General features: G+C 58.3%; 2 protein-coding genes across 2 annotated transcripts; one reads left to right on the top strand and one right to left on the bottom strand.

Moving 5' to 3' along the window:
- Positions 1–8,518: 8,518 nt before the first annotated feature.
- Positions 8,519–11,815, bottom strand: GRINA (glutamate ionotropic receptor NMDA type subunit associated protein 1). The gene is made up of 7 exons (XM_070382550.1): positions 11,653–11,815; positions 10,266–10,653; positions 10,073–10,185; positions 9,805–10,005; positions 9,560–9,688; positions 9,318–9,461; positions 8,519–9,226 (listed from the first exon to the last, which is right to left on the bottom strand). Exons 2-7 carry the CDS (start codon positions 10,627–10,629, stop codon positions 9,077–9,079), a joined length of 1,101 nt encoding a protein of 366 aa, XP_070238651.1. The 5' UTR covers positions 10,630–10,653; positions 11,653–11,815; the 3' UTR covers positions 8,519–9,076.
- A 2,733-nt stretch (positions 11,816–14,548) lies between these two features.
- Positions 14,549–21,498, top strand: PARP10 (poly(ADP-ribose) polymerase family member 10). The gene is made up of 10 exons (XM_070382549.1): positions 14,549–14,954; positions 15,031–15,285; positions 15,357–15,593; positions 15,669–16,252; positions 16,372–16,593; positions 16,712–16,808; positions 16,997–17,638; positions 17,721–17,854; positions 20,665–20,836; positions 20,930–21,498. The coding sequence occupies exons 1-10, from the start codon at positions 14,777–14,779 to the stop codon at positions 21,280–21,282; spliced, it is 2,874 nt and encodes a 957-aa protein (XP_070238650.1). The 5' UTR covers positions 14,549–14,776; the 3' UTR covers positions 21,283–21,498.
- Positions 21,499–22,315: the final 817 nt, after the last annotated feature.

Genomic DNA, 22,315 nt, shown 5'->3' with positions numbered 1-22,315 from the left:
ATTTGTAAGGCCTCCTCAGACAACCATTTTGCCTTTTTGCATTTCTTTTTCTTGGGGATGGTCTTGATCACTGCCTCCTGTACAATGTCACGAACCTCTGTTCATAATTCTTCAGGCACTCTATCAGATCTAATCCATTGAATCTACTTCTCACTTCCACTGTAAGGGATTTGACTTAGGTCATATCTGAATGGTCTAGTGGTTTTCCCTACTTTCTTCAATTTAAGTCTGAATTTGCCAATAAGCAGTTCGTGATCTGAGCCACAGTCAGCTTCCAGTCTTGTTTTTGCTGACTGTATAGAGCTTCTCCATCTTTGGCTGCAAATAATATAATTAATCTGATCTCAGTATTGACCGTCTGGTGATGTCCATGTATAGAGTCTTCTCTTGTGTTGTTGGAAGAAGGTGTTTTCTATGACCAATGTGTTCTCTTGACAATCTCTGTTAGCCTTTGCCTGCTTTATTTCGTACTCCAAGGCCAAACTTGCCTGTTATTCCAGGTAGCCCTTGAATTCCTACTTTTGCATTCCAGTCCCCTATGATGAAAAGAACACCTTTTTTTTGGTGTTAAGTCCTAGAAGGTCTTGTAGATCATCAAAGAACCATTCAACTTCAGTTTCTTCGGCATTTACTGGTTAAAGCATAGACTTGGATTACCGTGATACTGAATGGTTTGCCTTGGAAACGAACAGAGATCATTCTGTCATTTTTGAGATTGCACCCAAGGACTGCATTTTGGACTCTTTTGTTGACTATGAGGGCTACTCCATCTCTTCTAAGGGGTTCTTGCTCACAGTAGTAGATACAATGGTCATCTGAATTAAATTTTCCCATTCCAGTCTATTTTAGTTCATTGATTCCCAAAATGTCAATGTTCACTCTTGCCATCTCCTGTTTGACCACTTCCAATTTACCTCGATTCATGGACCTAACATTCCAGGTTCCTATGCAATATTGTTCTTTGTAGCATTGGACTTTACTTCCATCACCAGTCACATCCACATCTGGGTGTTGTCTTTGCTTTGGCTCCGTCTATTCATTCCTTCTGGAGTTATTTCTCCACTCCTCTCCAGTAGCATATTGGGCACCTACCGACCTGGGGATCATCTTTCTGTGTCATATCTTTTTGCCTTTTCATACTGTTCATGGAGTTCTCAAGGCAAGAATACTGACGTGGTTTGCCATTTCCTTCTTCAGAGAACCATATCTTGTCAGAACTCTCCACCATGACCCATCCGTCTTGGGTGGCCCTACACGGCATGGCTCATAGTTTCACTGAGTTAGACAAGGCTGTGGTCCATGTGATCAGTTTGGTTAGTTTTCTGTGATTGTGGTTTTCATTCTGTAAATATCTGTTATAAACTGCCAGATTGTTTTCCAAAGTGGTTATATTATTTTACTTTTCCATCAACAGTAAATGAGAATTCCAGTTGCTCTACATCTTTGGCAGTATGCTAATGTAAATCTTTTAATTTTAGCTGTTCTACTGAATGTAGAGTGGTATTTCATTGTGGTTTTAAATTGCATGTCCTTGATGGCTAATGATTTTGAAAACAATTCATGTGCTTACTGGCCGTTTGCGTATCTTCTTTTTTATATGTAGTTTTTAAACTTGATATATTGTATTTTCATTTTTATTCAATTAAGGAAATTTTCTCTTTTTTTTGGCTTAGAGGCTTGCGGGATCTTAGTTCCCTGATAAAGGATCAAACCTGCACCCCCTGCAGTGGAAGCACAGAGTCAACCACCGGACTGCCGGTGAAATTCCTATGTATCTTCTTTTATGAGCTTCCTAAAATTTTTTGCCCATCTAAAAAAAATTAGGTTGAGTGTCTTCTAATTATGACATTCCCTGGTGGCTCAGAGGTAAAGAAACTGCCTGCTAATGCAGGAGACTGGGTTGGGAAGATCCCCTGGAGCAGGAAATGGCAGCCCACTCCAGTATTCTTGCCTGGAGAATCCCATGGACAGGGGAGCCTCGTGCACTACAGCCCACGGGGCTGCAAAAGAGTCAGACAGGACTTAGCGACTGAACAACAACAACACTTGTACATCTGGATACAACTGTAACCCTTTGCAAATACATGTATTGCAAATATTTTCTGCAAGCTGTGGCTTGTCATTTTATTTCCTTTTCAAGAGCAAAAGCTTTTAAGTTTATCAAAAAATTTTTTAAATGGTCTGTGCTTTTTGTGTCCTATTTAGGAAATCTGTCTACATTTTATCTAGAAGTTTTTATAATTTTAGCTTTCATATTTAGGTCCATGGTCCATTTCAAGCTAATTTTTGTATCTGTTGTAAGGTAAGGGTGGAGGTTCTTTCTCTTTAATATCGATATCTAATAGTTCTATTACCATTTGTTTAAAGAAATGTGTGTAGTATATTTCTGGATTTTCTATTCTGTCCGCTGATCTGTGTGTTTCCCTTGCTACTGCTAAGTCGCTTCAGTCGTGTCCGACTCTGTGCGACCCCATGGACTGCAGCCCACCAGGCTTCTCCATCCATGGGATTCTCCAGGCAAGAACACTGGAGTGGGTTGCCATTTCCTTCTCCAATGCATGAAAGTGGAAAGTGAAAGTGAAGTCGATCAGTCGCTCAGTCGTGTCTGACTCTTAGCGACCCCATGGACTGTAGCCCACCAGGCTCCTCCGCCCATGGGATTTTCTGGGCAACAGTACTGGAGTGGGGTGCCATTGCCTTCTCCCATTAGGACACTATTATACTGTCTCAATCATTACAGCTTTACAGAACATTTTGAAATCAGGTCCTCCAACCTTGTTCCTTTTCAAAATTGTTTCGGCTTTTTGAAGTCTTTCATGTTTCCATACATACTTAAGGTGTTTGTCAATGTCTACAATAAAACCTGATAGGATTTTCATTGGAATTGTGTTGATTTTCTAGGTCAACCTGGAAAGAACTGATATCCCTATTGAGTCTGATGCATGAACCTGGTACATCTCTCTATTTATCTTTCAAAATCTCAGAAATGTTTTGTAGTTTTCCGTAGACTTGCATTGCACGTATTTTGTTGTTTATCACTGTGAAGAAACGTAGCAGACCTGAGACTGCCACCCTCAGAAAGGTCTGCTTGGCCTTGGTCATCTGGGAATTTGATTTCGGAGAGTTCCCATAGTTCTCCGAACTGATAAACTGATAAGAATGGCTCGCTGTGCCCAACTCTTGGTTCAAACAATGTGGCTTATGCTGAGCTTGTGATTTCCTTCTGAGAGTCTGGAATTTGGGTTGCTGCTGGGCAGAGGGCGCCTGTGTGACCAGCCCCCTATGAGAAGCTTCGGCACTGGGTTTCTAATATGCTTCCTTCATAGACAACATTGCACACGTATTGTCCCAACTCATTGCTCAGAGAATTAAGTTCATGCTGTGTGACTCCACAGGGAGAGACTCCTAAAAGCTTGCACTGGGTTTCCTTCACATTTTGCCCCAAGTCTTTTTTCTGTGCGGATTTTGCTTCATATCTTTTCTGTGCAATAAATCATTGCCATGAGCAGGAGTATAGCTGAATCCTGAGTTCTAATGAATCAACAAACCTGAGAGTGATCTTAGGGAGCCTCTGCCATAATCTCTATGCATTCTATGGTTTTGTGATATACATAGAGTTTTATTTTTTTTATGTTTGTGGCTATGTATAGTTTATGATTTTTTATTGTTGACCTGTATCCATGAACTTGTCAAACTCTTTTGTTAGTCCTAGTAGGTTTTCGGTAGATTTCTTAGAATTTTCTATGTACATGATCATGTTGCTATAGATAAACACATCTTTTTTCCTTGTCCTGTTGTGCTGGTTGGGGCCTCCAGTATAATCTTTTGCTATTGTTTTTGAGGAAACCTTTAGATGTCTTTATTGCTTGGGGGGCAGGGCCTGGGTATGGGCAGTCAGCTTCCTCTTCCCCATCACAGGTGTCCTGTGGGTGGTACTGTGCTTCCAGGCACAGAGGGTGGCCACATGGTTGCAGACCGTGGTCCGTGTGCTGGATTCCTACTTCACAACGACCTCAACGACTTTGCCACTGTCCGTCCTGTGGAGAATCCACCTGTTGTAGCAGACGGTGTCTCAGGGCCGCAGATGACTGGGTTCCGAGCCAGGCGTCTGCTGGATCCTCTTCATCAGGAGGCTGCAGCAGTTCCGCGAGACCATCCATGCTAACGCAGGGACCTGGCAGCAGAAAAGGTGCCCGTGTCTAAGAGTCCCCTTTTTATAAGGACACCAGTTGTGTTGGATTAGGGGCCACCTTACTCCAGCACAATTGTATATTTTTTTTTCCCAAATAGAAGTATAGTTGATTTACAATGCTGTGTTAGTTTAAGGTGTACATCAGAGTGATTCAGTTATATATGTATAATGCACACGCATGCTCAGTTACTTCAGTCATGTCCGGCTCTGTAGCCAGACTGTAGCCTACCAGGCTCCTCTGTCCATGGGATTCTCTAGGCAAGAATACTGGAGTGGATTGTCATACCCTCCTCCAGGGGATCTTCCTAACCCAGGGATCAAACCCACATCTCTATGTCTCCTGCATTGGCAGGTGGGTTCTTTACCACTAGGGCCACCTGGGAAGCCCCTCAGCTCGCTGGAGTCAAACCCTGTTTCTGGATTGTTCACATCCTTGATTCCTGGTTCACCTTAAGGAGCGGCAGATGGCTCCTCAGCAATCACTGTGGGGGTGGCGGCATCTGCTAGGCCGCAGGCATCACGTTCCCTTTTGGGAGCCCTCACTCACATTTGGAGGCCCGAAATAGCTGATGGCTGTGACATTTCTTGCCCACCGATATGGCAGGAAATCTTTCATTTCACAAGGCCTTCTTTAGTAGCATAGATGGGAGTTGAGATGTTCAGCTATGTGTGTGTGTGTGTGTGTGTGTGTGTGTATGGTGGGCGTTGTTTGAATCTGGGGAGTTCTTCAAGGTCCCCAGTTCCTGACAAGCCCAAGACAAAGCAGAACTCAGGAACACAGAACGTTTTGGCGGCAGATGGGCCAAGCCGTGCTGCTGCCTGGGGCGCAGCATCTGGGCCCGGTGGGAGAGGGCTGCCTGGGGAGCCGCAGCACCTGCCATCAGTGCCTCCCCTCCCAGCGCCCCACGCCCGCCAGGCCAGGCCCTCACTGTGGGCCTCGCTGATTTTCCTGCCTTTACTCAAACCACTTCCAGGCTCTTCACTGAAAGGTCCCAGTGGTTCATCCCTGCATGCAGAAGAGTTCGAACTCGAGTTCTGCGTCCACAGCTGACACACCGACCTCGACCCTCCACTATGCTGTCACCTCCTCGCTGTTTCACCTGCTCCCCCAGATAGGCCTCCGCAAGTTTCCTGGGCTTTCAGTTCTGCTGCCTACACTCCTCAAGTGCTTCCCACTGATGCTGATGCTGACCAGAGTCCAGAGTCTGCAGCCCTCCTGCCCGGTCCTGGGGCAGTTGGTGCATGGGTGGCTCATGCCACATAGAGTTCCCCACTCCTTCCACGGTCTACACCAATGGCACACCCACTCTGGACTAGATGCTGGCCTGAGAGTCAGGATGCGCAGGTCGCGCGCCTGTCCTGAAGGCTCCTCCAGCTCCAGAGGCTGAGGGCAGCACTGGTTAGCAGGGCAGGTGGCACAGGGCACCTGCGGGCTGCTGAGCTCATGGGGTCCTGTGCTGCCCACATGGTGCTTTTCGAAAGCAGGTGCAGTGATGATGCTGATACTCTGTGTCCTATAATCTTCTTTAAAAAATACAGATTGATTTGGCTGTGCCGGGTCTTAGCTGTGGCGCAGGGACCTTTGGTTGCGGTGTGGGAACCCTTAGTTGCTGGATGTGGGATCCAGTTCCCTGACTGGAGATGGAACCGCCAGCACTGGGAGCATGGAGTCTTCACCTCTGGAGCACCAGGGAAGTCCCATGCGTCGTTTAATCTGAAAGCATGAATGGACTTACTGATCAGTCATGTAAATAAACATTTTGAAGAATAAAGTAGTCCTCCTCAAGGCTCCAGAGGAAGCCCACCGACACCCTGTCCCTGGGTGTCTTACACAGTAAGACAGGCTTACTGTGTATTTGTTGGGGGGCCCAGGAGGGGGGCCCAGGAAGGACTTGTTTGGGTGAATGGGGTGGGGCAGCTGTCCTGAGACTGTGTATCTCAACAGCAAGTTTTTGGAAGGAGAACAGACCAGGGGCCAGCTAAAGCTGCCCACTTTGAAGAGCCAGCAGCTGCTCAGATGAGGCAGGACAGGATGCACACAGTAGGTCTTCTTTATGGCATGGACGATGCCCGCATTTGGCCTGTGTTCAGATGTGACGACAGAGAAGTCTTCTGTCTCAACCCAATCCGGCAGAGGGGCCTGGTCTGACCTGGTCTCGTATGAAGCTGCGTGTTCTACACCGGAGACCACCACGGCCGTATTTGAGAGCGCCAGGCCAGCTCTGGGAGCTGGGGGCTGCCTCACATCACCTGAACAGTCTCCCTGGCTGATCTCACCCCTCCTGTGGCTTCTTCACACCCACCCACCCGGTTAGACACAAGCTGCCCCGTATCTCCTCCTGGCGGCAGCGGACACAGCAGACAGCAGGCCACACTCCATTGGCAGAAATGCCCTGCCCACCTTGACTGGGCCCCTGTGGCCCCTTGGTGCCGTTGCCAGCTGTCTTGAGCCCTGCTCCCTTCTGCCATCTTGTCTGCTTCCTCCCTGTACCTACTGGAACCCAGCCCCTCTTCTGGACACTCTCTCCCTGGACTCATCTTCCTGAGTACACGCTCAGCAGTGACTCCTGCCAGTCCCTTTCCCTGGCAGGGCAAGCTCAAGGCCTCATCTGTGTACCCCTGACCTCCCTCCCACAGCGGCCCAGCTTCCAGACCTCGGCCCAGCCCACAGCTCTGGCCCCTGATGGTTCTCGGGAGCCTCCGCCAAGGATTCGTTTAGCCAAGGTTTTGTCCTCGCATTCCCTGAGCAGACACTGGCCCTGCACACTTGACTTGGGATTCATTCCTTAGCTGCCCCTCCTGTCTCTGCTGGGGTTTGAAGGCCAGGAATGCTCCCCAGAGCAGGTGTCTGTACGCTTGGCTCCCGCAGGCAGGGAATCCTGGATGAGGAGCCACACCTGCTCCGGGAGAGGTAGGGGAGGGGAGCGGTGACACCTGACCCGCACGTGAACAAAGCCGAGTGACTGAGGGTAGCAGTGGAGCAAAACCGCTGTGCGGGGTGAGCTGGACTCTGGGAAGGCAGTGTGCAGCCCGCCCGGGGAAGTGGGGCCTGCCTGCGGCTCAGGCCGAGCAAGGTCCATCTCGGGTTGAGGGGCATGGGGACAGCAGAAGGCCAGCTCGAGCAGCCTTCAGGGAACGTGGACTTCGTGCCGCCAGCTGCCATCAGGCACATGGTGTGGCCTGTGTGTCGGAAGCACACCTAGCGGCGGGCAGAGGCTTGGTGGGGGTGAGCTGTCAGCCGAGCACAGAAGGCCTCGGGGAGGGGGCCCGGGCGGGGAGCGGGTGGGGCAGGATGGACGAGGGCGGAGGGGACACGAGTCTCTGGCCTAGGGGGGGGCATTGGACGCTGACAGGGCTTACGTGGGAGCGGCAGGGGCGGCATAGGCCATGACGAGGTGCCTGTGGGTGTGGGGGTGCTGGCTTAGAGCGGGCGTCTCTTCAGAGATGCTGGGGTACTGGCACCGGTTAATGGACCAGGTTAATGGCGTGGCAGGTAGGAGCTGGGGAAGCCCTGGGGGAGGGGTCTCAAACCAAGTGGACAGCAGGTCCTATGAGCGAAGGCTGGTCGTGAGTGTCCACTGGGCCGGGGGCTCAGGAGGGTTCAGGGCCGCGGAGGGACCCCTCTGTGAGGAGGGCGGGGATAAGGGCAGCTGGCTGACGGCGGGTGCACAAGTCAGAGCCGGGGCGGCAGGGGTAGGCTCTGGAGCGGGGACAGAGAGAGCCACAGGAGGCTACGCAGGACCAGCTGGGGCTGAGGCCACAGAGGGGCAGGGTCTGGAGAGACTGCTAGAAGGTGCCAGAGGCAGGCCAGGGGGCCTCAGGGTCTCCATTCTGCTTCATCCTAGGGGCCCTGGTCTGCAGGTGTCTGGGGAGAGGCGTGCAGTGCCACCTGTCAGGTGCCCGCTGATGGGCTCCTGGGGGCCTGTCAGAGCCAGAGGAGCAGGACAGTCCTGCTTGGGGGGGTCAGTGATCCGTGCCGCTGCCCCTCAGGCCCGGGGCGGGGGACAGTGAGGTCTCACAGGACCTTCTGTCACGCCAGGCAGGTCCCAGGCATGGGTGGTAGACAGCATGTGATCTGGGAGCCCCGGGTCCCGTCCATCAGCCGGGCCTCCTGGCACAGTGCTCAGGACGTGGCTCGGAAGGCTGCGAGGAGGTGGAGGCATGGAGAAGCTGCTGCCCTCACCCTCCGCCAGAGCCAGGCCCGGCTAGCAATGCCTGTCCGGCTCCTGCCTGTCCAGGTTCTGCTCGCCGCCTCACTCTGCCGATGCCCAGACCCCTCCCTGCCTCGGGGAGGAAGTGGCAGTGACGAGAGTGAGGAAGGGAACACAGAGCGCAAAGGGTCCCATTTATTGGTATTTTACAGACAGCAGAATGAGAGGAAGGCACCCTCCAGACCTGGACTGTTCCCTCCTCTCTGCCCTCAAGGGCTCAGCGCAGGGACGAGACCCTTACCCCGCAGGTCCCCCAGAGGGCAGCACTCCAGTGGGGGGTTGGGGAGGCTGTACGCCGAGCCAGGGAGCAGGGACAGGAGGGGAGACGTGCACCTCACCTCGTGGCTCCATCACTCGCCCCTGAGGCCTGGTGTTGTCCCCAGGCCCTGGAGTGGGCTGGCAGACAGGGCTCATGCAACACTGGGTGGGCAGGAGGGGGCACGGAAACCCAGCCCCGCTGCCCTGTGGCGGGGTGGGACGGCTGGAAGGGGCCATGCTGGCCGCGGCGGGTCCAGGACAGAAGTGTCTGCGGTGTACACATGGGAGGGTCGGGGGACTCCCTGTCCCAGGCAGCACACGGGAACGAGAGAGGGGAGCTGAGAGGAGCTGCCACGCCAGGGCAGGGACCAGGCCGGGCATGCCACCTGCGGGGCCCCACGTGAGCGGGCTCAGGCTACTCCTTGGCGCGGCCAATGATGGTGAGAATGTACAGGAAGATGTTGATGATGTCCGTGTAGAGGTTCAGCGCAGCAAACACATACTCCTCTGGGCTCAGGGACAGCTGCTTGTTCCCCAGCAGCAGCTGAGTGTCCACTGCCAGGAACTGGGGGTGACAGAGTGGCCGTGTCGAGGGACAAGCCCCCCGCCCAGCACCCCGCCTAGCCCCCCGCCTGGGCCACGGCCCCGTCACTCACACAGGTGAACAGCAGAGCGCCCAGCGAGGCGTACACGATCTCCAGGACGCGGCTCCGGATGAAGATGCAGAGGATGGCAAACAGGATGAGCACCACCACGCTCACCAGGAGCACGCCCACACAGGACGTGAAGTCGTAGCGGGTCTGCGGGCACAGATGCGCGCAGGGGGCACTGGCGGCCGCCGCCCCAGGGCGCCTCTGGGCCCCGGGGGTCGGCAGCCCTGCCCCGGGGGGCCCCTCACCTGCATGGAGAAGATGACCACTGTGAAGCAGACGGTCGTGGTGATGCCTACGGCCATGATGACTGCCTCGGTGTTGTAGAAGCTGGCGATCATGCCCACCATGTAGGACAGGCTGACAGTCAGGATCGACTGTGGGGAGATGGCATGTCAGCATCCAGAGCCACGGCCCCTCCCACCCCACCCCACCCCCTCTGTTGCTCCAAAGCCTGAGACATGGGGTGCTGAGGGAGGGCCCTGGGAGTTACCAGCGCAACAAGGTTCCAGGGGTGCTTCCGCCGGAAGTCACCACAGCAGCTGAGGACAATGAGGGAGACGAAGAAGATGGCATAGGAAACGTAGTAGGTCCAGACGTTCTCCCGGACAAAGCCCTTCACCTCCCCGACAAAGGTGAACACAGCCACGGTGGACAGGGTCACGGACAGCTGCAGGGTCAGCACCAGGAACACCTGGGGAGGGAGGCGGCTCAGAGCCCCGCCAGCACAGCTGCCCACACCCCCAGCCCCCGAGGCCCACCTTGCGGATGAAGGCCTGGCGGATGCTCTTGTCGTCCCAGTTGGTGGCAGGGAAGTCCTGGTTGTCATAGTAGGATGGGGGCCCCTCCTCGTGATAGTTCCCATGATGAGGTGCTGAGGAGCAGGACGGGCAGTCAGCGCCCCTCACTCATGTGGGAGCCCCTGCCCTCGCCCTGCCCTGCCCCGATACTCACAGCCAGGGTCCTGTGCTGGGAAGGCCTGTGGCTGTCCGTAGGGGTTGGGGGGAAAGGGGCTCTGCGGATATGGCCCCTGAGGGTATCCCCCTGGGGGGTAGGGGCCCTGGGGGTATCCCCCTGGGGGGTAGGAGCCCTGGGGGTAGCCCCCAGGGGGGTAGGGGCCCTGCGGGTAACCACCTTGGGGGTAGGGGCTGGGGCCCTGGGGATACCCTGGCTGGCCATAGGGGGATGGCTGGAACGGGGCCTGTGGGTAAGGGGCCCCTGGGTAGGGTGCCATGGAGGGCTGGGGCCCTCCCGGATATCCAGGGTTGGGGGGAGGATAGCTGTCCCCAGACACCAAGAAACTCTTTTCATGGGACATGGCCTCAGCTTCTGTGGTCTCCCCCTAGAGGACAGAGAGAGAACAGTTAGCCTGCCGCGACAGAAGCCAGCCAGGCGCCCCACCTGCTGCCGGGAACCAGGATGGAAGGAGGGGGATTATGACCCCTGCCCCAGGGCAGCGGGGAGTCCCAAGCTGGGGGCCAGGAGAGGCGGGTGGGGGCCGGGTGGCTGCGCTGGCGGCTTCAGCAGGGACCGCCACAGGCCGACCTCAGAGGGGAGGGGAGGGACGAGGGGGTGACTTTGTCAGTCTCGGGATTCTGGGAGTTCCGCGGTTTCTCAAGCACCTCGAGGGGGCCTGTCACGGCTGCTGGCGTCTCCGGGTCAGAGCTCATCCTGGGTGTCGGCCGGGGGCGCGGTCGGGGAGGTGGGGGTGTGCCCGGACCCTCCCCTTCACATCCCGCCCCTTAAGCAGCTTTACGGGGCCAGGGCAGGCGGCTATTTCTATCCCAGGAAATCCGCACGCCATCTGTGACCAACCAGAGCCCTGAGCCCCTCTCCCAGAGCAGGGCCCGACCGTCCCTCGCTCCCGGGTAGGGGCAGCAGGCCTGAATCGGCTGCCGGGCTGCCTGCTGGCGGGGTACGCCAAGAACAGCGGGTTGCGGGGGTGTGTGGGGGATGGAAGAGACCAGAGGGCGCGCAGGGGAACAAAGCGGACGTGGGGGCGAGGCGGGCGGCGGCGGCGGCGGCGGCCAGGGACCCCGCACCGAGGGCGGGGTGGGCCCTCTTGCCCGTTTGGGGGGCGCTCGAGCGGCGGTCCTACTGTCGCCGCAGCGCGCCGCCCCCGCCCGCCTGCCCGCGCGGGGTTCTCCGGCTCCCCGCCCCCGCCGCCGCCGCCGCCGCTACCGCCGCACCCCGCTCCCCGGCCCCTGCGGGCCGCGCGGCGGCCGGACCGGCAGATTGACCCACCGCGACGCCTTTCGGCTGCGCAGGGCTCCCGCGGGGGTGGCAGCGGCCGGCCGGCTGAACCGGTAGACACGCGGCTGTGCTAGGGCCGGGGACTCACCAGTCGCGGGGCGCCTCAGGAAGCTGCGCCCACTGTCTGCTGCGCGGCCGCGGGGTCGGCCACCGCTTCGTCCGCCCTCGCACCCGCAACCGCACCCGCTACGCTCTCGGATCGGCTGGGCCTGCGCCTGCGGCTCAGGAGACGCAGCGAGGCCGTGTGACGGGGCGGGGCCTGGGGCGGTGCCGGCGGCGCGGGGCGGGGCCTGGGGCGGGGCCGAGGGCGGGGCGGGGCCGCGGACGGGTCTCTGCGGGAGGGCGGCGCCTCTCCGGAAAGGATCCTGCCCCATCCCGCCGGCGTGCTGGCGTCTGTCTCGCGCTCCGTCCACCGAGAGTTGGGCTTGGGCTCTGAGAGCTGTAGACCTGGAGGCTGACACCTGGCCTCTCCAATTTGGGTCAGAGAATCGAGAAATTTATTCCTAAATTTGAGATTTGCTGAGTCTTGACTAGCACTCTCCGTCCCTCCTTGACCTTGAAACCCCACTCTCCATTTCATCCAAGTCTATCCCAGATCAAGAGACCTGATTGTATAATTGCTCAGTCCTCTCCAATAAGCTAGTCTAGGTCCCTACTGGCCCATTTATGCTCACTTCACAAACTCACAAACAATAAGGGTGGCGTTCTTAGCCCTGTTTCTCTGCTGAGGGACTGAGGCTTAGAGATGCCCCAGGACCGGAGGTCAATTTAACTTCCCTGGGCTTCAGTGGTCTTGAGAAGAAGCGCTGCCTGCCCCAGTCAGGAACATCCCCTGGGGCGCTGTCACCTGGAGTCCCTGCAGGAGTGCCTCTGCCCCTGGGGCCTAGGAGTCCTACTGTACTTTCTGGACTCCTGGATGGTGGCCTCTTCCAGGCCTGGCAGTGGTTGGGAAAGGCTCTGTCCTGTGCAGGAGGTGTGTTGGTTCCGTGTTGAAAAACTGACCCCAACGTGGGGAAACCCTGATCTGTGCCTTTGCACATGTCCTTGGCATAAATACCCCATCGTGGCTTATTTTGACTGACCACCAGTTTACAAACTGACTCACAAAGATTCCCCCAAATTGAACAATGTTGTCGTCATGATGTGAGTTGTTCCGGCACACTGCCGCCTGGGGTAGATCCTCCACAGTAGGGATAGGTATAATAAGTAAATTATACATTGTGTTAGAAGGCAATGAGTTCCAGTCCTGTTCAGTCACTCAGTCGTGTCCGACTCTTTGCAAGCCCATGAACCGCAGCACACCAGGCCTCCCTGTCCATCACCAACTCCTGGAGTTTATCCAAACTCATGTCCATTGAGTCGGCGATGCCATCCAACCATCTCATCCTCTGTCGTCCCCTTCTCCTCCTGCCCTCAATCTTTCCCAGCACCAGGGTCTTTTCAAATGAGTCAGCTCTTCGCATCAGGTGGCCAAAGTATTGGAGTTTCAGCTTCAATATCAGTCCTTCGAATGAACACCCAGGACTGATCTGCTTTAGGATGGACTGGTTGGATCTCCTTGCAGACCAAGGGACTCTCAAGAGTCTTCTCCAACACCACAGTTCAAAAGCATCAATTATTCTGTACTCAGCTTTCTTTATAGTCCAACTCTCACATCCATATATGACTACTGGAAAAACCATAACCTTGACTAGACGGACCTTTGTGGGCAATGAGTTCCATGAGAACACAAAGCATAGAGCAGGCAGAGGTGACTTCAGGTTTTGTACAACTAGAAGCTAATACAATTTGAGGGCCCTTTTTTAAAGAAAAAAACCTAAAAATGACAAATGTGAAGTTGAGGTCAGGGCTTTAGGAGGGTTCTTGAAGACTTTTAAGTTCAAGTTAAACCTGCCACCAAGAACCTAGTAAGGTGATTTGGGGGGAGGGATGGCCAGGCGGCTCTATGGGAAAGGCTGGTCTAGAAGAAGGAAGGGCCAGTACAAAGGCGTCAGGGAGGGAGGGTCTGCTGCACTGGATGACGGAGCATGGGGGATACAAGAGCATTCAGCCAGCAGGGACTGGGGCCCGGTCAGTCCAGCCTGGCAGGTCTTCCAAAGGACTTTGGCTTCACCGTGGTCCAATCTCATGTTGGTGCGACTTACAAGGCACACCCTGCCCTCTGTTGTGGATGGACGGTGCGATAGGGCAGGAGTGGCAGAGAGAGATTAGTTCAGAAGTCAGAGACGTGATCTAGACGAGAGATGACAGAGGCTCGGACCAGGGTGGGGGCAGCTCAGGGTACAGGCTGGACAGGCCCTCAATACCTTGCAGAAGTAGCAGGGGTTGAAGGGAGTTTTTGTGGCTGAGGGTTAAGTGGGAGGTGGGGGTGGAGAGCACTGTGGGCACAACTCTTCCAGAGGCTGGAAGCCAATGAGTACGGGCACCAGGGAAGGGGCGACTGGATGGCAAGAGGGAGCGTGGGTTCTAAAGGTGCAGCCGGGCAAGAGGCGTGGCAGTGCCATGGGCCGGCAGTGATGGGGATGTACCCCTCCAGGGTCAGGAGCTGAACTGCTCACCCTCGCCAGGTAGGAGGTCGGCCACCTTTGAGTTGTTGAAGGGTGAGTGCAGGTGCAGGCGCCAAGGTTGTTGGGGAGGGTTAAAAGCCAGCCTCAGCCAGACCCAAAGTCTCTGCAGTCGGGGGAGGGAACACAGAGGCCTGAGGTCTTTGAGTTGGGGGCAATGACTCAAGAACCCCGGCGGATTTACCAGGGAGGGTGATTGGCCGTCTTGAGGTTCACAGGGAAGGGCCAGTGGGAGTGGAGGACCTCCAGGGGCCACTCCCCCCATCCTACAGCCAATGGGCTGGGGTGGGACCCACGACTGAGACAGACGGACCGGTGGGCGGAGGGCCTGGTGGGCGGGGCGGGGGCGGGGCTGGAACATCCTGCGGGAGGAGCCTGAGGAGGGAAGCACCTGAAAGGCCCAGCACTGCGCTCCTCCCTTCCTGCAACAGTTTCACTTTTGTTTTCCTGTCCCAGGGTGTGGGGAGGGAGTCCTGGCTGAAGGCCCGGGCTGGGGCGGCTCAGGCTGGGGTCAGGAAGTGTAAGTGGGGGGATGTAGGTCGCCTGCATAGTGAAGGGGGCGTCAGGGAACGCTACCAAGGGACCCGGACTGCGTGAGGCGGACTGGTGGGGCTGCTGCCTACCCCCTCGTCTGGCCCCAGGGTGGCGATGGGGGAGGCGGAGGCGGAGGTGGGAGCCGCAGTGGAGCTCAGTGGTCTGCCCACCAGCATCCCAGACGAGCTGCTCACTCTCTACTTCGAGAACCGCCGAAGCTCTGGGGGTGGGCCTGTGGCGAGTTGGCAGAGACTCGGCCGCGGGGGCATCCTCACCTTTGAGGAGCCTGCAGGTAAGGGACCAACGGAAAGGGGCAGCCTGGGCCCCGCTGGCCGCTGGCCCTGACCACACACTCCTCTCGCCCGCAGATGCCGCGAGGGTCCTGGCCTGGCCGGAGCACACTCTGCAGGGGGCTCGGCTGAGCCTGCGGCCAGCCCCACCACGCGCCTCTGCGCGCCTGCTGCTCCAAGGATTGCCTCCTGGCACCACACCCCAGCTACTGGAGCAGTATGTCCAAGCTCTGCTTTGTGCCACCGGGCACCCGGAGCAGCCTTGCCACGTGCTGGCCAGTCCCCGACCAGATCGCGCCCTGGTGCAACTGCCCAAGCCCCTTTCTGAGGCAGGTAAGAGGCGGGATTGGGGCGGCCTGCCTGTTAGGGGAGGCACCCTGTGCTGACTTGGATCCTCCCCACAGAAGCTGGAGTCCTGGAGGTGCACTCCCGGGCCCTGGGCCTGGAGGGGGCTGAGGTCTCCCTGGCCTGGGTGCCCCAGGCCCGGGCAGTGTGTGTGGTAGGAGGCGACCCCCCTGCAGACCTGCTGCTGCTGGAGCTGTACCTGGAGAATGAGCGCCGCAGCGGCGGGGGGCCCCTGGAGGGCATGCACAGCCTTCCAGGGCACCTGGGCACCGTGGTCTCCTTCCAGCACTGGCGTGGTGAGTGGGGCAGGACAGGGAGGTTCCCCACCATGACTTGGAGCCCTGATGACCTGTTCTTTCCCTTCTTCCAAGTGGCCGAGCGGGTGCTGCAGCGGGACCACCGGCTGCAGGGCTCAGAGCTGAAACTTGTCCCTCACTACGATGTCCTGGAGCCTGAGGAGCTTGCTGAGGACGCTGGTGAAGGAAGCTGCCCGGGCGACCTGGGGCCTGGGGCCCCCAGGCACGTTCTCCAGGAGGCAGGAGGACCAGCAAGGGAACAGCATTATGCTGGGGATGTCACACTGGGCTCTGAGGAGGCGCCAGGGCAGTCAGGAGCCTCTCTGAGCACAGGCCCTCAATGGGACAGCTCGTCACTGGCACCGGCTGGGCCAGTCAGCTCAGGGCCCTGGGGGTCTTCAGAAGAGGAGGGACTGGGGAGCCGAAGGACTGTGGGGTCTCCGGACCCAGTGGAGATCGCCATGCGCTCTTCAGAGCAGGTGGCGTCAGTGAGCCAGGGGCCCGCGGGGTCACCGGGGCAGCAGGGCCTGGTGGAGATGGTGCTGGCAATGGAGCCGGGAGCAATGCGCTTCATTCAGCTCTATCATGAGGACCTTCTCACCGGCCTGGGAGATGTGGCCCTCTTCCCACTCGAGGGCTCAGATACGACTGGATTCCGGGTGAGCAGCCCCTGAGGAGTCCTCACCTTTGATCCTCCTCTGCTACTGGGGGCTCTCGGTGCCTTTCCTGTGCCCTAAACTTGCCAACTTCCCCCCACCCCCGCCCCATGGTCCTGCAGCTCTTCGGAGCCCTGGCCCCATGCCGGGCAGCCAAGGAGTTTCTGCAAAGTCTGCTGGGCAGCGTTAGCTGTCACATGCTGAGCCTGAAGCACCCAGGCAGTGCCAGGTTCCTGCTGAGCCCAGAGGGGCAGCACCTTCTCCGGGAGCTGGAGGCACAGTTCCAGTGCGTCTTCAGGACAGAGCATCTGGCTGGGGCCGTCCTGGACATGGACCTGGAAGAGGTGGACACGGAACCTGCCCCGCCCTCCCCTTGTTACCCCTGCCCGGCGCTGCCTCCACCCTTGCTCAGACGCCTTGGGGGGCAGGTGTCCTGGGAGCCCTGACACTCTCTCCCAACAGGTGGGCCCCACTGAGGCCCTGCAGGCCCTCCCTGGCCTCTCCTCCACCCCTTGGCCTCCAGACGATCCGGACCGTGACCAGGAGAACTCAGGCCTGGGTAGGGATCCCTGGGGCCCCAGGACATCCCGCAGCCCTTTCTTGACCTCAGGCTCTGTGCTCCTCTGCACTGTGCCCATCGGCTGAGCGGATACCCTCCAACCCCTGTCTCCATCTTCCTCTCGGCCCCTGACTGCCCCGTCCTGGCTGGGCTTGACCCTTGACCGGGTTCCTCTCCCTGCCCCCCAGAGGAGGTCCGAGAGCTGCTGGCCACTCTGGAGGGCCTGGATGGGGAAGACTGGCTGCCGCTGGAGCTAGGGGAGGAGGAGCCTGAGGGGCAGCCAGAGGAGGAGGTGACAATCCCCAGGTCTGGGGAGGAGCCCTTGGCCCCCAGCACAAGAGAGCCTGGGTGGCTACAGGAGGAAGCTGAGCTACAGCTGGCGCTCTACCGGTCCCTGCAGCCGCGGGGCCAGGCAGCCGAGCAGGAGGAGGCCGAGCTGCAGCAGGCCCTGGCCCTCTCCCTGCTGGAGCCGCCCCCCCTCAGTGGGGAGCAGGAGCTCCTCTGGGGCCAGGGCCCAGGTGGCCGGGCCCAGCTGGAGGTGCACACCTCCTTCGAGCGGGATATGGACGAGCTGGACCGGGCCTTGGAGGCCGCCTTGGAGGTGCACCTCAGGGAGGAGCTGGTGGGGGCCCCGGGCTGTGTGCTGCCCTCGGAGCTGTGCGCCCGCCTGGAGCGGTGCCATGGCGTGAGTGTTGCCCTGCACGGTGGCCACATCGTCCTCCGTGGCTTTGGGGTCCAGCCTACCCACGCGGCCCATCACCTGGCGGCGCTGCTGGCTGGCCCCCGGGATCAGAGCTCAGCCTTTCCCTTGGCGGCTTCCTGCTCCACACGTGAGTCCGCAGCCTGGGAGTGGGCGGGGAGGGCGACCAGCGCCCTGAGCATGGCCTACAGCCTTTCTCCTTCCTGCCTCAGTGCCACAGCAGAGGCCGAAGGAGCCCCTGGGCAGGCTGGAGCGTCTCGCTGAGAGCAGCAGTGAGTTCCAAGCGGTGGTGCAGGCCTTCTGTGACACACTGGACACGGCCCACGGCAGGATCCACGTGGTGCGGGTGAGGCCATTTTGTCTTGCCGCCTCTGGCCTCTGGGCTCCTGGCACATTTTGCTTTGCAGAGCCCATGGCCAGGGAGACAGAAAGCTGTGGAGGTTGGGGGTCCCAGCCTGGGTCCCCATTCTGCCAGTGACAGGTGCCTGCTGCCGCCTCCTCGTGTAGAGCGTGGGGTGCTGGCGCCATCTCGTGGCTTCTCTGAGGATTGCTCCTTCCACAGACTGCACTTCTGGGGGCTCCCCTGCCAGCCATGGGGGTGGCTCCAGCAAGAAGAGGGTTGGTTGGAGCCGCTTCCTGCATTCACTTGTAAAAAGTGGCAGCTCTGAGCATGGTCTCATTGCAGAAAAGGCTGGGAACTACTGGTGGGGGAGCCAGAAGGAAGGAAAAGGAGGCTGAGAAGGAGAGGCTTGCAAGGCAATGGGGTAGACGATGGAGGCAGTGGTGTCCCGAGGGCCGGTGGGGCCAGAAGGAAGGGCTGAGGAGGAGGCTGAGCCAGGCTAGTTGGCTGGCACGCGAGTGTGAGAGCAGTGCCCAGAGACAGGATAACTGAGCACGAGCTGGGCTGCACACTCACGGCCGAGGGGCAGGAATCTGGGGCCAAACGAGAGCTGGGAAGCCAGGCGGCCCCTTGACTCTTGAAGCACTGAGCTGTGGGTGGGTGGGCCTGGGGTGGGGTAGCAGCATCAGCAGCCTGGATCTGGTCAGAAATGCAGAACCCCAGGCCTTCCCCAGCCCTGGCCCAGTCAGCCAGCAGCAGCACCACCGCTGTCCTGGTTCTACTGCTGTTACTCCACGAGGAGGACTCTGCTTCCATTTCTGGACTGAGCAGCCATCACTCCTGCCCTTTGTGGAGGACAGACCTCCTGCACTCGGGCCCCAGGCTCCTCTTGAGGTTCGGCTGGTTGCCTGTGCAACTTCTTCCAGCAGGACCTCTATGACTGACGTCCGCTTGAGTCTTTTCTCCACTTAATTTTAGAGACTGTCTCTTGCCTCCCTCCAGAGATGTGGAGAATGAGCTTCCCTTCCCCCCGTCATTTCTTCCCTCATCCATCTCACATTTGGTCAGTGACATTATTTTTATGTTGGCAAGGTTGACAAACCAACATCATCGTCCAACTGTCATGACACTGCATGCCTGGGCCATGAGTTCAGTTCAGTCGCTCAGTCGTGTCCAACTCTGTGACCCCATGGACTGCAGCACGTCAGGCTTCCCAGTCCATCACCAACTCCCAGAGCTTGCTTAAACTCATGTTTGGGCCTTAGGTTGATCAATATATTATAATAACAAAAAAATATTTACCACTGGACCAGAGAGGGCAAAGGGGAAGGAAAAACCTAGTTATTAAAACCATGTTGCCTGAAAGAGAATATTCTAGGAGTCAAGGGCAAATGGCCATTAATTTCATTTACTCTCTTCGTTTTTCTTTGTGGTGCTTGGCTACTGAGTTTCTCCTGTTGACTCTGTCGCCCTCTTGCATAGATTCCTTTTCTGTTTAGTAGAAGTATCTCCTTGAGTGAGTAGTAAACATCTTGGACTTTTAAATTTATTTTGCCTTTTGCAACTACAATTTGATATTTTTTCAAACAAAGCATGCTATGTATTTATTAAAACATTTCTGTGGACTTAGGCACAGCTGATTCTTCTGTGCCTTAATCTGTCCTTATTTTGTTTGCACCATAAATAGTGTGGCTGGGTATAGCGATTAGGATGAAAATATGTTTTCCTTCAGATCTTTGGAAGACTTAACTCTTTTTCTTTCCTCCTCAAAATTTTTTTGTTCTTGGAAAGGTAAGAAAAAAAACCCAATAAAACCCTTCTGTGGCCTCTTAGCATCCAGTATTAGTGGTGAGAAGCCCAGTATGAGAATGTGAGATTTTTTCCACTTTTGTATATCGACTTTGGTGTGCGTGTGCGTGTGTGTGTGTGTGTGTACTCTTGTAGAGTTTCCTTTCACTTTGAAGGCTGATGTTTTCCCAGCAGGTAGGGGCCATGGGTGTGCCTTTCCCATCATCCTTGGCATTTCTTTCCATCTGAAGATGCCGCCTTCAGCTCAGAGAAACTGTCTTCCATCAAGCCCTTCTTTGCTCCCGTCGCGTCTGGCGTCTTCTTGTGGAGGTCCTCCTACTGAGATCTTAGACCTCCCGACCCCTGTCCCACATCAGTCCTCTCACAGTTCCCAACTCTTTCTTCAGCTCTGCACTCTGAGTCACTTCCTGATCTCTATCTTCATCTTATTATTTAGCCTACCCACTGGATGCAGTTCAGCAATTCCATCCTTAATGTAAGAACACTCTAATTTTCAGCCTGTTTCTTTTTCACAGTAGGTAGTCTTGTTTCATGGATACAATATTCTTTTGCATCCGTCTGAAGTGACTAGAATTTCTTAAGAAACTTTTTGGGTCCCTGAGTTGGCTCCTCCTGGTTGACTACCAGGTCGGTCACCAGGTCTCCCATTACTGGGAAGTCCGGGGTATCTCCTGGCGTTGGGGGTGAAGTTCTGCCCGCAGTGCAGGCACGGGCTCAGCTTCTCTCTGTAGAGGCGTGGCTGTGGGTGCTGGGTTTTGGTTAGTGGATGGGTTGTCCACCTGCAGGCCCCCCGGAAGCCCTCCAGTGCCACTTGGGGCCCTGTGGAGGTGGCAAAGGTCAACCTCATGTGGGCTACTGAGTAGAGCATGGCAGGAGCTGTGAGGTCTCCCCAGGCTCTGAACTCCTCCAAGAGGGCTCCTTGGGGCTCAGCCTTGCTGGGTGGCCCAGAGGCACAAGTAGCCTGGCTCTGACTGATCCCAACCCCCACCCCCGACCCCCTGCCTCAGGTGGAGCGCGTGCTACACCCGCTGCTGCAGCAGCAGTACGAGCTGCACCGGGAGCGCCTGGAGCAGTGCTGTGAGCGGCCGGCCGAGCAGGTCTTGTACCACGGCACAGCGATGCCCACCGTCCCCGACATCTGCGCGCACGGCTTCAACCGCAGCTTCTGCGGCCGCAATGGTGAGACCTGGGTCCCTGCGGGGGCGTGGGCTCTGCTCCCTAGAACCTCCCTTACCGCCCCCCCTCCCCGACCCGGTGCATTGCCTCCCGCAGGTGCGCTCTACGGACAGGGCGTGTACTTCGCCAAGCGCGCCTCCCTGTCGGTGCTGGACCGCTACTCGCCCCCCGATGCTGAGGGCCACAAGGCAGTGTTCGTGGCGCGGGTGCTGACCGGTGACTACGGGCAGGGCCAGCGCGGGCTGCGGGCACCCCCTCCGCGGCCCGCCGGGCACGCGCTCCTGCGTTATGACAGCGCGGTGGACTGCCTCCACCGGCCCAGCATCTTCGTCATCTTCCACGACACCCAGGCGCTACCCACCCACCTCATCACTTGCAAGCACAAGTCCCGGTCTCTCCCCGAAGACGCCCCTGCGCTCCTCAGCACCTCCCCAGCCACCTGGCCCTAGAGGCCCCCCTCGGCCCGGCCTCCCGCTCCCTATTGCCGTGCACAGCCCTACCGCCCCGCCTCCTGTCGTGGTGCTGTGTCCCCCCTTGGGCAGGGTTCCCCCCACCCCGGCTTGGGCCGGGCCGACCACCAGGGGTCAGCAGAGCCTGGGAGGAGGGTGGCCGGGCCAGACCTCGCCCGAGCGCGATTGTGTCGTTTAAATAAACGTGCCTGTGGAGCTCCGGGTCCGACCTCTGTTTTCAGGGTGGCTAGGGGCGGGGCCAAGGCCGAGCCGCCGCGACTGGGGGGCAGAGGCCGACCCGGCGCGCCCCTGAGCGACCCCGCGTCGCCCTAGTGTCACGCACGCTCCCCTAACGACGTCTCCTTAGCGACGGGCCGCCCTCTGCGCGAGGGGAGTGAGCCGTGCCCGGCGGCGGAGGTGGGGGGGCGCTGTCCCAGAGAAGCCGCGCTGGCGCTCCGGCCCCGCCGCCGCGGGGAGCCCCGGCCCCGCAAGCACTCGGGCGCCAGGACCGCACGGGCGGCGCTCGGTTAGGGGCCGGGGCGGGGCTCTGCGCTCGCCCCGCCCGCACAGCCTGCGCAGCTCTCCCGGCACCGGCAGTCCGGCCGCACCGGCCGAGCCCACCGGAGCTGAGCCATCGTGCGCGTAAGACCTGGGCCGGGACGGGGAGGCGCGCGGCGGGCAGGAGCTACGGGATGGGGTGGGGGCAGCCCGGAACCAGAGGCTGCGTCGAGGCCCTTCCTCCCTCCGGAGGATGCCATCTCCGCGCGCGGAGACTGCGGAACTGGACGGGCGGTGCCCGGGGTGTGGGCAGGAAAGGCCGCCGGCGGGGTGCGGCTGGCGGCGGGGCGCCGGGCGGGGGGCTTGCCGGGAGGCAGGGTGCGGAGGGGCTGTGAGGGGTGGGACGGGCCGGGGCGGGGCGGCCCCCACCTCGTTGCCCGCCGTCTCCTCCCGGAACAGAGCCCACATTGTGCCCCCGCGCCAGCCCAGTCCCTCCAGGACGGAGCCCCGTTCACCACCTGCACGCCCGCGCGTG

The sequence above is a fragment of the Bos mutus genome, chromosome 14 (assembly GCF_027580195.1).
Source record: "Bos mutus isolate GX-2022 chromosome 14, NWIPB_WYAK_1.1, whole genome shotgun sequence".
Taxonomy (NCBI): Eukaryota; Metazoa; Chordata; class Mammalia; order Artiodactyla; family Bovidae; genus Bos; species Bos mutus.
This window is presented reverse-complemented; position numbering and strand designations above follow the sequence as displayed.

What these genes read in the sequence shown, in the direction of transcription:
- GRINA (XM_070382550.1), bottom strand. Translation starts at nt 10,629, where the DNA reads ATGTCCCATGAAAAGAGTTTCTTGGTGTCTGGGGACAGCTATCCTCCC. An exon ending in TGGTCATCTTCTCCATGCAG is followed by an intron (nt 9,462 to 9,559) that starts GTGAGGGGCCCC and finishes CTGTGCCCGCAG; the next exon opens with ACCCGCTACGACTTCACGTC. An exon ending in GCGCTCTGCTGTTCACCTGT is followed by an intron (nt 9,227 to 9,317) that starts GTGAGTGACGGG and finishes TGTCACCCCCAG; the next exon opens with TTCCTGGCAGTGGACACTCA.
- PARP10 (XM_070382549.1), top strand. Translation starts at nt 14,777, where the DNA reads ATGGGGGAGGCGGAGGCGGAGGTGGGAGCCGCAGTGGAGCTCAGTGGT. An exon ending in CAAGCCCCTTTCTGAGGCAG is followed by an intron (nt 15,286 to 15,356) that starts GTAAGAGGCGGG and finishes TCCTCCCCACAG; the next exon opens with AAGCTGGAGTCCTGGAGGTG. An exon ending in CCAGGAGAACTCAGGCCTGG is followed by an intron (nt 16,809 to 16,996) that starts GTAGGGATCCCT and finishes CCTGCCCCCCAG; the next exon opens with AGGAGGTCCGAGAGCTGCTG.